The sequence below is a fragment of the Uloborus diversus genome, chromosome 4 (genome assembly GCF_026930045.1).
Source record: "Uloborus diversus isolate 005 chromosome 4, Udiv.v.3.1, whole genome shotgun sequence".
NCBI lineage: Eukaryota > Metazoa > Arthropoda > Arachnida > Araneae > Uloboridae > Uloborus > Uloborus diversus.
In genome coordinates, this window is record NC_072734.1 from 177,533,768 (window position 1) to 177,549,689 (window position 15,922).

The 15,922-nt window shown below is 32.1% G+C and overlaps 1 protein-coding gene across 1 annotated transcript in view; it reads right to left on the reverse strand.

The window, feature by feature from the left end:
• The window catches only part of LOC129221017 (acetylcholine receptor subunit alpha-like 1), a 132,187-nt gene that overhangs the window by 49,156 nt on the left and 67,109 nt on the right, over positions 1-15,922 (reverse strand). Inside the window, exon 5 of the mRNA XM_054855453.1 lies at positions 14,433-14,659. Coding sequence (XP_054711428.1) covers positions 14,433-14,659 — 227 coding nt within the window. The remainder of the gene's footprint in view (positions 1-14,432; positions 14,660-15,922) is intronic.

Below are 15,922 nucleotides of genomic sequence, written 5' to 3' on the forward strand. Positions count from 1 at the left end.
GCGATGTTTAATATTTTCTAAGGTTTTTGAGAGTGTCTAAAAACCAAATCCTATTGTTCTGGCGGTTATTATCGTTCTGGGGAGTTGGTTGAAAGGTAAATCAGAGTGAAAGGTATCTCTTCCAGAGCGAACTTGCGGCCCGCCTCAAAAGTTTCTGGCATCTTTGAAGTCATACAAATTTGTTTTCTTCAGAAAAAGGTTGAACTTTTTGGAACTCGTAAAGCTTCTGTCCGAGCTCTGTTTTTAACCTTAGTTGCACTTATTGGTCGCAAATTTCCCGTCTCAAGAACGACTTCTCTCGTGGAAACCCAAAAATTTTTTGAACTCACTTTTGGATGACCTGACGATTAACGGAAATGTTCACTGTTCGTTTTAAACACTTTCTGGACGTCGACTATCATTTCCAAGCCACTTCTAACGGCATACTGCATGAACTACTGTTTGCAGAGTCACAGCAAGCAAACGAACTACCGTTCTCCTTGGGTAAACAGCTTTAAAAAAAGCAGGTCTTTTGCTTAAAATTGTAAGAAAACCAAAAAAAAAAAAAAGTACATGAACTAGGATATATATTGTAAATTATTTTCTAATACAGTGAGAGATAAAAATAAATAAAGACACTCGTTAAAAATAAAATAGTTTACTTCCATTCGATGATGCAAACTTTGTCCGAGTTTTTTTGCCGCACCCTGCACACTTGAAGCCAGAAATATTTTATAGCACCAGAGGCAATTTGCCTGAGCACCGGCTATGGGGCGGCTATTTGTAGCTTTACACCCTAGCTTTAACCTTTACTTTTCAAGGGGGAGGAATACTATGTGGATCTACGGCTTGATTATGGCTTTCCGGGATGATGTGTCCTTACTAAGGACAAGACTGCAGCTTCTGGCTGTTGTTACAGAGCTGTTTGGACCTTTTTTACAGTAACTGGGACTGCTGTTTACAGGAAAACTAGATAATCACCCGTCAAGATATGACGGGTGGAAATTGCATCTACATTTGAACGAAGCAGTTGCTTGTTCGGTGGCATTTTGATAGTTGAAATTGTAACCCTAACTCCAGTGGATTAACCTTTAACTCCAGTTAATAGTGTTCATTGTTTACCATTTTTTCGTTACTTCATTCCCCTGAAATGACACAGTCCTACCAGTAAAACAGTCAAGTGACCGGATGAAGTTCAGCCTTGTCACAATGAAGCCTTTCCTTGCATGGTAAACATTACTAAAACATATCCAATTATCATGCCATGGCGCGAGTTTCATTGTTGATGACGTCAGGAGCGTTACTCGAGCATTGGCTATTATATGATTGAGGATGTTTACAACTCCATAGATTACTATTGAACTAATTGCACAGAAATAATTCACCAAATAATGTGTTTTAAAGTTTGTAGTTCTTTGCACTGCGTAAAAATGAAATAGGCTGTAATAAAAATTGCCATACATTTATTATCTTAGAAATATTTCTGTCAGTGTTTCTGCGTCATTGATTTTTATCGTCTGTTTCGTTTTTTCGTTGTACCCTATATACTAAGATTATATGTGTGGTTATTTTAATGTAGCTGAGTTATAACTGTTAAACACACGAATGAAACCAAAACAAGGGTTAAATTGCAGTCTCCTGACACTGTAACTGAGCTGGTCGGTACTTGTTTACTATTCTACCTTAGCTCTTGTTACAAAGTGGTCATTTGAAAATTTTTATTGTTGGTTCACTTTAATTTATTCTTTAAACTAAATATTTAGCTTTCTCTCCGGATAAGTTTTGCGGTTAGATAGTTTCTAGTCAATTTGTTTTTTATTTAAAAATTAATTTATTGCCCTGATAGGAGAATTTCGCTAGTTCGATCTTACCTTGAATGTAAATAACATAATATATGTGAAGCAGTTGGTGATATAAATGATAATCATCAACTGCTTCACATATCGTTCGGAAGGTTCAATGAAAGAAAAACACACATAAGGGTAATTCCACGTTAAATCAGTAAAATAAATAAATAAATGAATTTTTGACCTCACAATCTCCGATTTTAAGGACATTTGATGTGAGGGACGCATATGACAAGATAAATAATCCGGCCAATTTTTAGAATTCTACTACTATTTCTTCTTCTATCCCAATTACAGTAGAGTAAAAATTTAAAAACCATTGTAAAGCAAAAGAATAGAGCTTTCTATTGATATAAAACATGACTTTCTTAGGACTGATTAAAGTTTCAAAGTCATTCACTGTGACTTTTGACTTTGATACTTTAACCCTTACAGGCGCGGGTCATTAAAATTTGGAAATATAATAAAAAAATACAATGGATGGGATAAATTGGTCACCAGGACATAGATTTTACAGTCAAAAATGTTTTAAACTCACCCCCTCCAGCTGCGGGGTGGTGTCCCCTTTTGTGACCACTGCCCTCCTAGAGCAGAAATTGTTTTCTGAAGTGGTTATGTTTACCTCGTATGACAATTGGAGTAATTTCAAATATTTTAAGTTCTTAAGCATTTTTACCAATTATTTCAGTAATTTATGCCATTAGAAATATTTAGAACACAAAATCCAATATTTTTACTATAAAAATTCCAAAATAAAGATGAAGTAAAATTTAAGAAAGTTCATAAAAATTATCTAAAATTTATTTAAATAAGCAATTTAAAATGTTAAAAATATTTTTGGCATTGTTCTTGCATTATGTGCATTCTTTTTGTGTTATAAAATATTAAATGAAAAAATACGACTGTATAATAATATTTACAGAAAAAGTAATATCAAAGCTGAGAATAAAAAAAGTATACAACTGTCTGGTAGGAAAAGCAGATCTCAAATGTGTGCCGTCATGGGCCTTCAAATTCACCTGTTCTGGGTCAAGAACCCAAAATAAATAAACAAAAGCCCGTTGAAAACTATTCTTTTTGGTCCCCTTTCTCTGAAGTGTATCAAATTCCATATTTCACTCGCAACAGTGAGATCAATGCTCTAGAAGGACTGTGTCCACATTTGGGGACACTTGGAAAAAAACTTTGTTTCTGCATTCAAAAATGAACTCGAATCTTTTGCAAAAATTATGATTGATTAGCTCATGATTCCTGAGGGAAAATGGTTGACTACTTTAGGTTATGGTGTAAATTTTAAAATCTTGAAAAAAAAATATTGTATTTGAGCTTGAAAATTGAGGTATTTTAAATAAGAAATTAAGCCAACAAAAAGAGTCATAATTAATAGTGCTGCCATCTGTGTGCATTAAGGAGAAATAAAAGCAACTAATGCAGCGATTTTTGGATTTTTAAAGAAAAAACTTTTTTAAAAGAAATTTTTAAAATTGGTGTCCTTTTTTGTAACCACCGCGCCGGAAAGGGTTAATCAGTCCTAAGAAAGTCATGTTTTATGTCAATAAAAAGCTCTATTCTTTAGCTATACAATGGTTTTTTAATTTTTATTCTACTATAACTAGGAGAGACGTTACACTCATTTGAATGTCACAACTTTTCGTTTTTTTTCGTACTTTTTCAGTTTTTTAACAGCCCTGTATTTCGAAAAATTTTAAAAGTAGAATTCTAAAAATTGACCACATTTTTTATTTTGTCATATGTGTCCCTCCCATCAAATGTAGTTGAAATCGGAGACATTGAGGTCAATAAGGTGATTGATCTGACTTGGAATTGCCCATGAGTCAAAAGAAAGAAGGTTGTTGATATCAAACTTAGCGCAAAAAACTTTTTAAATGGATTCATCTTTACCGCCCACCTTCATTTTCTGACTTCAGTTGCTCTATTTTTCCTGAGGGGACATTTAAAACTCTAAATTTATGGCGATGATCGCGAAACAATACATTTTCCAGAAATAGCCATTACTCAAATAACACAATTACTCACTCTGCGCACATTAAAATGCGGCGTCTCTAAAATTTTCCGCTATGAATTCAGCTTTGTCACCAAGAAAAGGGCGGACGTTTTGGGCATCTATTATAAATGCTAGAGTCTTAAATTTTCTCCAATGCTGCGTTAAAAGCAATTTTAACCATTAGTTTACAAAAACTGTTTTAAAATTTGCTGTTGATGCACCATCCTCTTACAACAAAATGAGGACTTTCCGTGCCCTGTAGTTGAAATAAATTTTTATTGATGTTTTTTGTTGCATCTTGCCTTACACTGTAAGAAAATTCCGAAATGTTTCGGATTATTTCCGGTTAACGTTCCAACATTTTATGGGTTTCGATCAGTTTCCTGAGAAATTCAAGTATCTTTTGAGAAAAAATGTCCTGAATTGCTACCAGTTTCATGAATGCGGATTTCTCACTGTTGTGAAAAATATTTTTAGCTACCAGTTTCAAAATACTATCAGCGTTTTTTGTTAGACCCTCCGCGTACGGCTCTCGCGGTTTGAGCGATAATCAGTTTCGAACCCGACTACGGGTCACGTGAAAATTGCAGGCGTAGAATTTTTTTCACTTTATTTCAATACGAATCTCGCTATTTCCCCGTGTAAGTTAAAAATACCATTCGATGCTTATTTTCCCTTCTAGATGGCACTGGAGGATTCAGGAATTTCTGTTCTCTTGTTTGATTTGATTTTTATTTTTCTGCGTATTTGTTAGTTCGCCTTTCGTATATTGCTTTAATGCTCTTTCTTTTCGTGCGACAAGCATTTCTGATCGATATGAACTTGCGGCGCATTATGTGGAATAATTAAGAAACGATTGAAAAAAAAAAATCACATTTATGTGTGTATTCTAACGAAGTAAACTGATATCCCACCAAAAACATTCTGTAAAAAACTAGCCAAGTCTCGATGGAGCTGTTTGTTTATCTCTAAAAAGTAATGAAATCTAAACAAAGTCATGACAAGTCGAAGGTTCCTTACTGCGATTTCTTTATTGTTATAGTTAATGTTGTGTGACTTGGCCGTTAAACATTCTTTATACGTTAGTGGGTACAAGTCAATTTTGTTTACACGTTTTCCAAGTGGCAATTTTCCATCGTCAATGGGTAGCGGTTCTGGCGACAGATTGGTGCAATCGTGTCATGGAGCACCTGTTTTTGTACCCTTGTGTATACTCTTTAACGGCTAAGTCACACAACATTAGCTATAACAATAAAGAAATCGCAGTAAGGAACCTTCGACTTGTCATGACTTTGTTTAGATTTCATTACTTTTTAGAGATAAACAAACAGCTCCATCGAGACTTGGCTAGTTTTTTACAGAATGTTTTTGGTGGGATTTCACTTCTTTTTGTAGAAACATTTAATTTGTGTGATGTTCGAGTAGACTAAAGTTAGGCTAGATTAAATAAGAAGATGTGTCCCACTACGCTGGACTTTCGCAATGACAGTCGATTTTTTGATGTACCAAGAGTAGAAGGGGGCATTACCATATCTAATACAGCTGAGACCAGCTGAGGGTACTTCATTAGCATTAGATACTTCAGACTTTCGATTTTTGACATCAAATGAAGCGGCCCACCAAGTTGAATATTTTTTGTAAAGGCGGTTAGCCTAGTTTTTATAGTTTTCCCTTTATGTAGTCATCAAACCCTAACTCTGTACCAAATTTCACCTCTCTGAGTTTATGGGAAGTACTAGTTCTATTTTGATGATCATGAGTGAGTGAGTGTCATAAATGCGAAACTTTGCTTTCGCTTAACTTCGGAACTAAATGACCTACAGACTTGAAATTTCGGATTTCCAGTGTGTGATTATAGCTTACTGGATGACGAAAATTTCTGCGTTCTGGTCCCATCAGAAGGTTCTCAAATAGCGGCCTGAAAATGCGACGAAATGGTTCCAGTAAAGATGGTACGGCAGTGTTTGCTTCGCGCTCGACTTGGCTGGGGCACTGCCGTGCCCCTCGATTTTTCTCAATTTTTCTGTTTTATTACAAAATTTCTGTATTATTTTTTGAGATAAACGGCTAAAAATTATCTTTATCTAAAAAAAAATTTTGAAAAAAAAATAGAACCGACTTCAGAATTGCTCTAAAGAGTGAAAAATAATTTTATTCTTTAAACACCATCGATAATGCTTTTAAACATAATTTTTGAAGTTGGCGCAAAAACGATCGATAAAGTCATTCACAGCCATAACTCAACTACAAGTATAAATTTTACAGGTCCAGTTTCTTCACTACCACATGCATTACGCATTGATGACAGCATATTTAAGTAGCGATATAAATGTTTCGTTCCTAACTTTGGATGATTCTTTGATAAAAATATGAACGAAGCATGGTTACAATGGATTTTACGTTTTGTTTTTGCGCCAACTTCAAAAATTATGTTTAAAAGTATCATCGATGGTGTTTAAAGAATAAAATTATTTTTTACTTTTTAGAGCAATTCTGAAGTCGGTTCTATTTTTTTTTTTTTTTCAAAATTTTTTTTTTTTCATTCTTTTTAGTGTAGTATATTTCAGTAAAAGTAAGAAGTTACCTGGTAATAAGTTCGGTTCTATATCACTGTATTGCTTTAGAAAAGCCTTTATTCAAAATTATCATTACAATTACTATTAATGTTACTGTTATATGGCACCAAACTTTTATAACAATGAGTTTCATATTGTCGCGTAGATGAAGATAGCGAAGACAATGTGAAAGCCAAATGAAGCGAATACTTGAGAAAGTGCTGGAACTTTCCAGACTTGGAAAGATACAGAAATTAATAGAACATTCGAGAAAATACGGGAAACAGTAGAAACGAAATTTTAGTAAAATTCACTTTGTCCTAGTCGGGATTTGAACCCGGGTCGCTCGTGTGGGGAGCGAGAATTCTACCACTGAGCCACCGTTATCCACGGAAGAAAAGTGCGAACTTCGCTACAATATCATTTTAACTGCATAAAATTTACTGTTTTTTGCCCATAACTTTTTTTCTAAAGAACAAATATGGTCAAACAAAGTAATGGGACCTAAGTTGAGCCATCCCCTATCCATTAAAAAAAAATCATCAAATCGGTTCACTAGGTGAGACGCTATGAGTGGACAAAAAAAAAAAAAAAAAAAAAAAACATACATACGGTATCAACTGATAACCGCCTCCTTTTTGAAGTCGGTTAAAAATAAAAACATCGCATGCTTTTTTAACTTATGAAACCTGCCCGCTGAAATAGCGGGCACCGTTTGAACTAAATATTAATTAATTTTCATTAGTTTCTATCTAGTCCAAACGAAATAGTTTGTCTTAAAAGAAAAATGCTAAGAGAGAGAGAGAGAGAGGGAGAGAGAGAAAAGTAAAGTAAAGAGATTGTTTTACTGACAAATATTTTACTCAATCTGCCTACGTGACGTTTTTTATGTAGGGAAATGTAGGGCAAAGTGAAATTGTTAAGATAAAATATTATTTTTAAATATATGTTGACAAATTGGAAATTTGTTCTGAAAATAACGGCACAGAAAGAAAGAACAGTGTATTTTACAATAAAAAACTCCATTAAAATTATTTCTCTTTTTTTTTTGGCAATAAGTTAGTACCTAAAAAAAAAAATCATTTTTTTTTTTGTCGGGCAAAGTGAAAAATGAAATTTTTTTCCAATGAAATGCCTTTCATTCCATCATTGAAGATATTGTTGATAAAACAAATGAGTAAATAAGAGAATGCATGAGAAAATGAAAAGGAAATGAAATAATATACGAAGACGCAAATAAATAATTAAGTTTATGTATGAGAAAAAATAAATTAGTGAATAAAGGAATAAATAAGAGGATTATTAAACGAAGTAATAAAATTGAACAAATTAATAAACACACAGGAAAGTAATTTGATAAAAGATTGAATAAGTAAAAGAAAAAAACTGTTTCACTTTGCCTCGCGTGCATTTGACGAACCGTACAAAGCATTTAAAATACAGTTAAATTTAATATTAAACAAATAAATGCTGCACTGACTATTAGTAGATCTTAATTAATAGTTCAAATGCTAACGAGAAGGACTTTATCATTTCATAATTCCGAAATTTTTTTTTTTTGACTTACAACGAATTATTACAATACTGTCTAACCATTGATTACATGGAAAGGCTAATATCCGGTTTACAGGCGGAAATGGACGTATCTATTAGTTTATAGGGGTGTTAGTTGCTTTGTTTCAGATGTGCATTTTTGCCTCTCTATTATTTAGCCTTAGTTTTGTAAAAATAAAAATTTGCTCACAACAACATTCTTTATATCTAAAGTATATATGATCTTGATTCTCAAGGCAAAAATTAATTGATTTATTTATTCAGAACAAAGTTTTGAGTTTACCATTTTGCTTTTACGTCCTGAACGAAATGAAAACATTTTATTTTCTTTTTGTTGCTTCCATGGTAACTATTTTTGTTTCCTCGTATTTTATTTTTGAGAATGCTAGAAATTAATTAGGCACTAGTGACATTATAAAACGCGTGCATCAAAACCCCATCGTTATTTTCCCTTCTCCCCTGCTAGATTCATTCAGATGGAATCGTCTTTACTTGGCACATTGCCAAATTACATACAATCCGTGGTCAAACAGTATGAGTATCAATTTTGGAATATTGCTTGTTTTATCATATTTTTATCATATTTTTGGATTCTCAAAAGTAATATTTTTCTTGACTGGAATAGACTACGGGTATTACTACGTATTTAAAATTTTACTAGATAGGTGGCGCTAAAAACAGAGTAAATATTTCACCATTTCACTTTGCCCCACATTCCCCTACTTCTTTTAACGCCTCTAGCGTTATGTTCATTTGTTATAGTCAATTTTGCATTATGACGCAAGAAAATTATTAATTTCCGTAATTGAAAGACAACAGTAGAATGTTTGCATTCTATGATGGATTGTAAACAATAAAAGGAGATTGATTATCTATCATGAAGAATTTATTTTCATTTATTAACTGTAAATGAAAACAGTTATTCCTTTTGCAAATGATTATCGGACGTTTTTAATTACCAATCAAACGAAAACCAGATAACTGAAAGAATATTTCATATTGTTATTAACCATTGATTCTCTGTAAAAAGGGCTTTGTAACAAGCGTTGTCTTTCGGCACGAAAGTAAAGAACCATTGAATTGGCGTGTAGAAACATTTCTAAAAAAATTTAACTGATCTTTCTGAGTCAACGACTGGACAATTTGATGAGGGTCATTGAAATAAAAAGTGATTTTGTGGAATGTTAATTTTTTTCAGGACATATTTGTTTATGTCATTATAATTTTTTCCATGTTTCACCTAATACATTTGTAATTTGTGATTTAACAATTACATTGCAATTTAGTTTCATGCTAACAGGTTTATAATGTTTTCTATTTACAAGTAGTAAATTATGATTGATTTTGTTGGAAGTTGATGAATACTTTCACACATAACACTCATTTTTTAACGTGTCCTTATACTTTTTTCCATGGCGGTAGAAATACTATGTTTCTGGTCGTAATTGGATCGAGCAACTGTTTCGCTGTAAATAGGGTTTTGTAACAAGCGTTGTCTTTCGGCACGAAAGTAAAGAACAAAATTATCCCTTCTTTACCTTGCAAAAGATTATATAGTATTGTAAAGATACAGATGGATCAAAAGAAAAAGAAATTCACGAAGGAACGTTTAATGCTAATAGACTGAACGATTGATACTGTAATCATGGCTTTTAAACAAGCGTTGTTTTTTTGTATGAGCAATTTTTTTTTTACTTCCTAGATCGAGCAACTGTTTCGCTGTAAATAGGGCTTTGTAACAAGCGTTGTCTTTCGGCAAGAAAGTAAAGCTGTATCTTATAAAGATACAGATGAATTAATAGAAAGCAATTTACGGAAGAATTATACATGCTAATAGATGTATCGATTGATACACTTTAAACAGGTCTTTTTAACCAGCGTTGTTTTTAAGTAAAAAGAAAATTTATTTTTTAAGATATGAATTAAAATTACACCAGGTTAATGAAAAATATTTCATGTCGTAATTAATAGAATAACTGTTTCACTGTAAATAGGGCTCTTTAATAAGCTTTTTTGTCAAAAAGCAGTCGAAAACTTCGTACTGTGGAATAATTGTAAAATGACACAACGTGTATAAAGTAAAAATCGTGACAAAACGTGTATAAAATTTCCGGTTCCTTGTCTATTTACTTTGCTTTCTTTCATTTTTTGTTCATTTGCCGATTGGTTTGCATTATTGAATCATTCATTCTTCATTTTAAGCACTGATGAAGGGACTTCCATTTGATAGCCCCGAAACAGCTGTTTGATGAGTTTTTAACTCTCTTATAAATGTTTTTTTTTTCGTACTAGATACACGTTGTATCTTTTTACAATTTTAACAAGCTTTGTGTTTCGCCAAGGCAGTAAGGGGCCATTCATTAGTTACGTAAGGATGATTTTGGCAATTGTTGACCCCCTAACCCCGTGTAAGAGGGTACGTAAGATTTTTCAAACCCCTCTTCCCTACTCAAACGTAAAATTCCATTTCGTTTTTCAAAATAATAAAATGTGGGCAGGAAAGGATCAGTTACACTAAAACTCCCAGTTAGAAGTAAATCGAGGATTTTTATTTTTCAACAGATAAGTTACATTACTTTACTGCTGTTTACTATTATGAACTGTTATTTTATTGTGCGTAACATAAACAAACATCTCGATACAATTTTGTCCAATGTATACATCTTACATCACTGGAAACGTTATGAAATTCAGTATTATTAAATTACTCTTTAAAAACCTTGTCGGGTAAAGAAATATTTAATGAAAAGTTAGAACTAATTGTTTTTTTTTTTTTTTTTGAAATTTGCTTTTGTATATATAACGCGATACTAATTAAAAATAAAACATGCCATACATAGTGCGATCCTTTTATTATATTTTACACTATTCATTCTTTCAAAAACGAGTAAAAAAATCTCATCCAAATACATTTTTCACCTTCTTGACGCAAATGAACTATGACCTCTCCCAAACCACTTGAAAGCGTAATTTCTAATATAAACTATCGACTGGGAAAATATTACGTTAGAATGGATTTGCCCCTCTCCCCCAAGTAAGGGTATGTAGAGATTTTTTTAACCCTTATCCCTCTCGGGACCCTTACGTAATTGATGAATGGCCCCCAAGGAATAAATATATGTGTTGTGTACAGAAAGTAAGCGAATTAGTTTAATAGTGTCTTCCATTTGAAGTAAAAAGCCAACGATGAGGAAACAAGATTGCATAAAGTCATATGCAGGGTGTTCCGTTTTAAACCTGCAAGACCTTTATTTTCGCAACCGTTAGTCCTAGATGCGTGTTTCTAATTGCAAAAATGTTCAAAATCAGATGCAGGGTTAAGGTATTGAAAGTTTGAAGTAAAAATAAAAAGGAGTAAAAAAATACAAAATTTAACTTTTTAAACGGGCCCAGGTCCCCTAACTTATATTTAGAGAAATAATCTCCATTGAAAAATAATTCCAACACAAAAAGCTTGAAATTAGTACGACATACATTCACTGAGCTATGAAACGCATCGTTTTGTGTCTTACACCACTTTTCACTCGCCGTCAATAACATCTTTTCTGGGGAAATATAGTGTTAACAAATGTTTAAAATTACCTGTGTGCATAGAGTGTGATTTTTTAAATTATTCGAGATTTTGTGGTGTGTTTTGGCGTATCACGGCATAACATTTGCATTTATTTTTGAATATCAATGAAAATTATAAATACCTTGTTTTTCTTACTTTGACGACCTGTCATTCTTCTGAAAGAGCGACAAGTTCCAATCTCATTTTCTGTATGATCCTTAAAACTTCAAACTGAAATATCTCCTTGAGTTTTGGTCACATAAATGTCAAGTTTTTTGTGTCATTAATAGTTTTCATTAGAGATTATTTCTCTAAAATTTAGTTCGGGGAACTAGGTCCAGTATAAAAAGTTAAATTTCATATATTTTGACTGATTTTCATTTTTGCTTCAAACTTTCAATATCTTAACTCTGCATCTGATTTTGAACATTTTTGCAATTGGAAGTATACATCTAGGACTAACAGTTGCGAAAATAAAGGTCTTGAAAGTTAAAACGAAACACCCTGTCCATGTACTTTTGTTAAATAAGTTTCTTACTCAGATTCCGGTAATGACACCTATTGAATAAAAATGTCGAAACCAAATTGTTGAAACAACAAACCTAGTTAGCAAACATTTAGCGGTAGGAAAACATTAAATAAAATAGAGTTAAGTTACAATAAGTGTAATGCATTACTAAAAAAGATTAAATTGCGAAAAGCGACACACGTAAATCAGAAAGTCACGGTGAAAAAAATCCTTTATAAAGAAAAAAAATCTAGATTGGAGCATAGACGTTGCGTTCTTATAGAAAATAGCAGATTCTTTAATTTTCTTTAGTTATCTTGCATATTTGAACTATACAAGAAGTATACGGGAATTTAATCAAACAACAAAATAAAAACACTAAGGCTTAGATGAAAGACGAAAGGTAAACAATTGCTGTAATTTTACAATAACCAATAAAGTAACGGCAATTACTGGTTATTTAAATAGCTTATTACTACAGACAATTATTTAAAATTGCGATGTTTTCCGGACATGTAATTTCTAGCTCGCATATTTAAAAAAATATGTTTTCATTTTTTTAAAATAAGAAATAAAAATGAAAAAACATAAAAGTTTTCAGAAAGAGTTTGCAAATTTTTGATATTTTTTGAAATTGGAAAAGAAAAAATTGGTTCTTGATCATATTTTCTTTCGAAATGAGTTTAAAAAAAAAAACCTTATGAAAGAAAGTCTTTTATTAGCAAAAATAAACACATTTTCCTGACGTTTCAAAAGAGCTCCAGGTTTTTTGGCAAGTTGCACACAATGCAGAGGATTAAAACTAAAAGATCCAATTAATTTTTCGGCGCATGGGAATTCTCATTACACCAATAAAAGCCACTAAAAAGAAAATGATTAATCGGTTTTAAAGCCCCGAATCCTTATTTTCATTTAAAACATTTTTAAAGATTAATTTTTCAGATCATTTTTCTGGAAGCGAAAATGATAACAAAACTGGTTATGGCACTCCACGGTGATACGTCACTTCGTTGTTTTTAACGCAGCTACGTGCGTATTTCGCGCTGTGAAAATTATAAATACATCTTAAAAATTAAGTTAAGCGTATTTTAACGCTTTGTGTTTTAAATTAAAATTTCACATTATGGGAAAAGGAGGGGAAATTCAACTGAAAATTTTAAAGCATTGCAGTTGTTGCATATTTTAAATAATTACGTTTTATATGTTATAGAGGGCGTCCGAAAAGTCCTTGACGCATTTAAAAATTTCATAGAAAAGCAATAAATTGTCGTATAATTATGTGGTTTGTGCCGTAATGCTCCATAGGTTCAAGAAATTTTTATAACATCATAAACGAAAAAAAATGTAATTATATGTAATATCTGTAACGTCACAGTAAGAAAAACAAACATCATGCGAGGTGTTTAACCCTTTTAATAAACAAAAATCAAAAAAACGGTTTCTTCTGCAAATCCCGAAACATTTTTATTCAGTAACCTGAATATTTGTGCTTCAAAACGTTAGTTATTGCCTATTACTTCTCGGCACAGAGGTATTTGTTTATTTCGTCATGTAAGGTGCTTAATCATTTTATGAAACAGAAAGCAATAATTTTCATTATCAGAGTCCAATGTGCCAGTGTCAGTGCTAGTGTTAGTGCTAGCGTATATATAGGGTGACCACGCGCTGTTGTTAAAAATTAATTTCTTGAAAACTACCGATTCCAAAAATTTTATTTAACTTCTAAAACAAAGTACAATACACGGGAATTAGTTTAGTACATGTTTGATGCGTCTTCCATCTCTAGATGTAATTTGGCGCAAACGAATAGCGAAATTCTGTATCACTCACTGAAGAGTCGAAGTTACAATTTTTTCTATAACTGTCTGAATTATCGTTTACAGGTCTTCGATGCTCTTAGGGTTTCCAGCATAAACTTGATCTTCGGCATAACCCGCCCCCCCCCCCCCCCCAAAAAATGAATCGCAGGGGTTAAGGTCAGGAGAAAAGGGTGCCTAATCAATTCCCATATTTTTCGATTTGGGTACCCTAAGCGAAAATCCGCTGATTAAAGTGCTCTTCAAGCAGACCAAACATTTCATTGGTACGATAAGGTGGTGCACCGTCTTGCATGAACCAAGTGCTTACGAAATCCGGCTCAATTGAGTTGCTGGAATGAACTGATTTCTCAACATTTCCAAGTGTCGTTTAAAAACGAGTCTGTTCTTTGTCTTAAGCTTAAATTCAGTTGCAAACTTGTTTTGAGTCACAATTTGGCTGTTGCTGTTTGAATGATACATTCGAACGATGAAAATGTGCTTAGAAACGCTATATCTCGATATTTTTACTAAAAAATAAACAGCAAAAACCAACTCGATGAGACTGCAAAAACAACTAATAAACAATTCCTAAATGAATGAGGGAAGCAATGAAGCAAAAACAAGTTACATACCATTCCAAAATCATCTTCGTTGTCGATGTGTTGGGCAATGAACATTGCGTTCTGGATTGACCTCAGGATCTGTCTCGGATACCTTCTTCTCTCGACGATTGTTGGACTCGAGTCTAACTCTCGGATCACGATGCCGTTTCCGTCCACGGAAGACTTCTCTGACCTCAGGTCCAGCAGAGAAGCAGACGAATCTCTGATCAGTCTCGCCACTTTTGGGTCCACAGTATCTACAAAATTCATTACTTTTGTCATTTGGCTCATAGAAAACTTTTTGTTGCAAAAACAAAAGCTTGATAATGATAAAACAAAATGAATCAGAATTTTGACGAAAGCAGTGCAAAAAATCGATTAAATCCAAGTTGTAATGAAAAGCAAGCAGCCAATAGTAAGTTCAACGATCAAACCAAACTTGGACCGTGCTCATGATTCAACACACTGAATGTAAATCTCAATAAGATATCGAAAAAAGAATCAAATTAATTTCAGAACATGTCTTGGATTCATTCATTGTTCAACAATTGTTGGACTTGAATCAAACACACGGATTACGATGTCATTTCCGTCGATGGGAGACTAAAATTTAGCTTAGTAAAAATTACTAAATTAAGATAACAATGATAATAATGATGATAGCAATAATAATAATAGCAATAATAATAAGAGTAGTAATAATAATAATAATAATAAAAGTAATAATAATATTTAAAATAACATTAATATTAAAAATATAATAATAATAAAAAATAATAAAATAATAATAATAACAATAAATTAATAATGATAATAAAATAATAATAGTTATGATAAAATGATAATAACTGTGATAAAATAATAATAAAAAAATAATAATAGTGAAGTAATAATAAAGTAATAATAAAAATGAAATAATAATAGTAATAATAGAATAATAATAAATGATAATAAATTTTTCTTTTTATAAATATTTATTATTATTATTATATTTGATTTTCGCTGCTTTTTAAGCGAGCCTCGAATTGCTGTTCGTTTTGATGAAATACATTCTTTAGTAAGACACTAAAAATCTGTACATATATGACGGACACTAGTATGATTTTAACGTCTTTTCCTTTTGACAATTTGTTATCTGTTTTTAGTGTATAGGTGAATTCCAGGAAAAAGGAGATATGACAGTTGAATTTTAAAAAATAATATTCTGTCACTTGCCATATACCATTCTCTTCAGAAATAAATGCATTTCTTGAATATTAACCTGTTTTTTTTCAATAGTTTGATGACTTTCAGGAAATCAAGTGCAAAATCAAGTTTTCTCTTTGTGTTTTTAGGAAGCAAAAAATCTTTTTTTTTTTTTTTTGTTACATACTGTAACTTCAATAAATTTTTTTTAGCAGCATATACTATTTAGGTTTATTTTTATCTTTTGAATGTCTAGTTTAAACTTTTTGGCAAGTAATTTAAAATTCTTGTTTTTTTTTCAACCATGAAATAGGTCCATTACTAAGGTGACAATT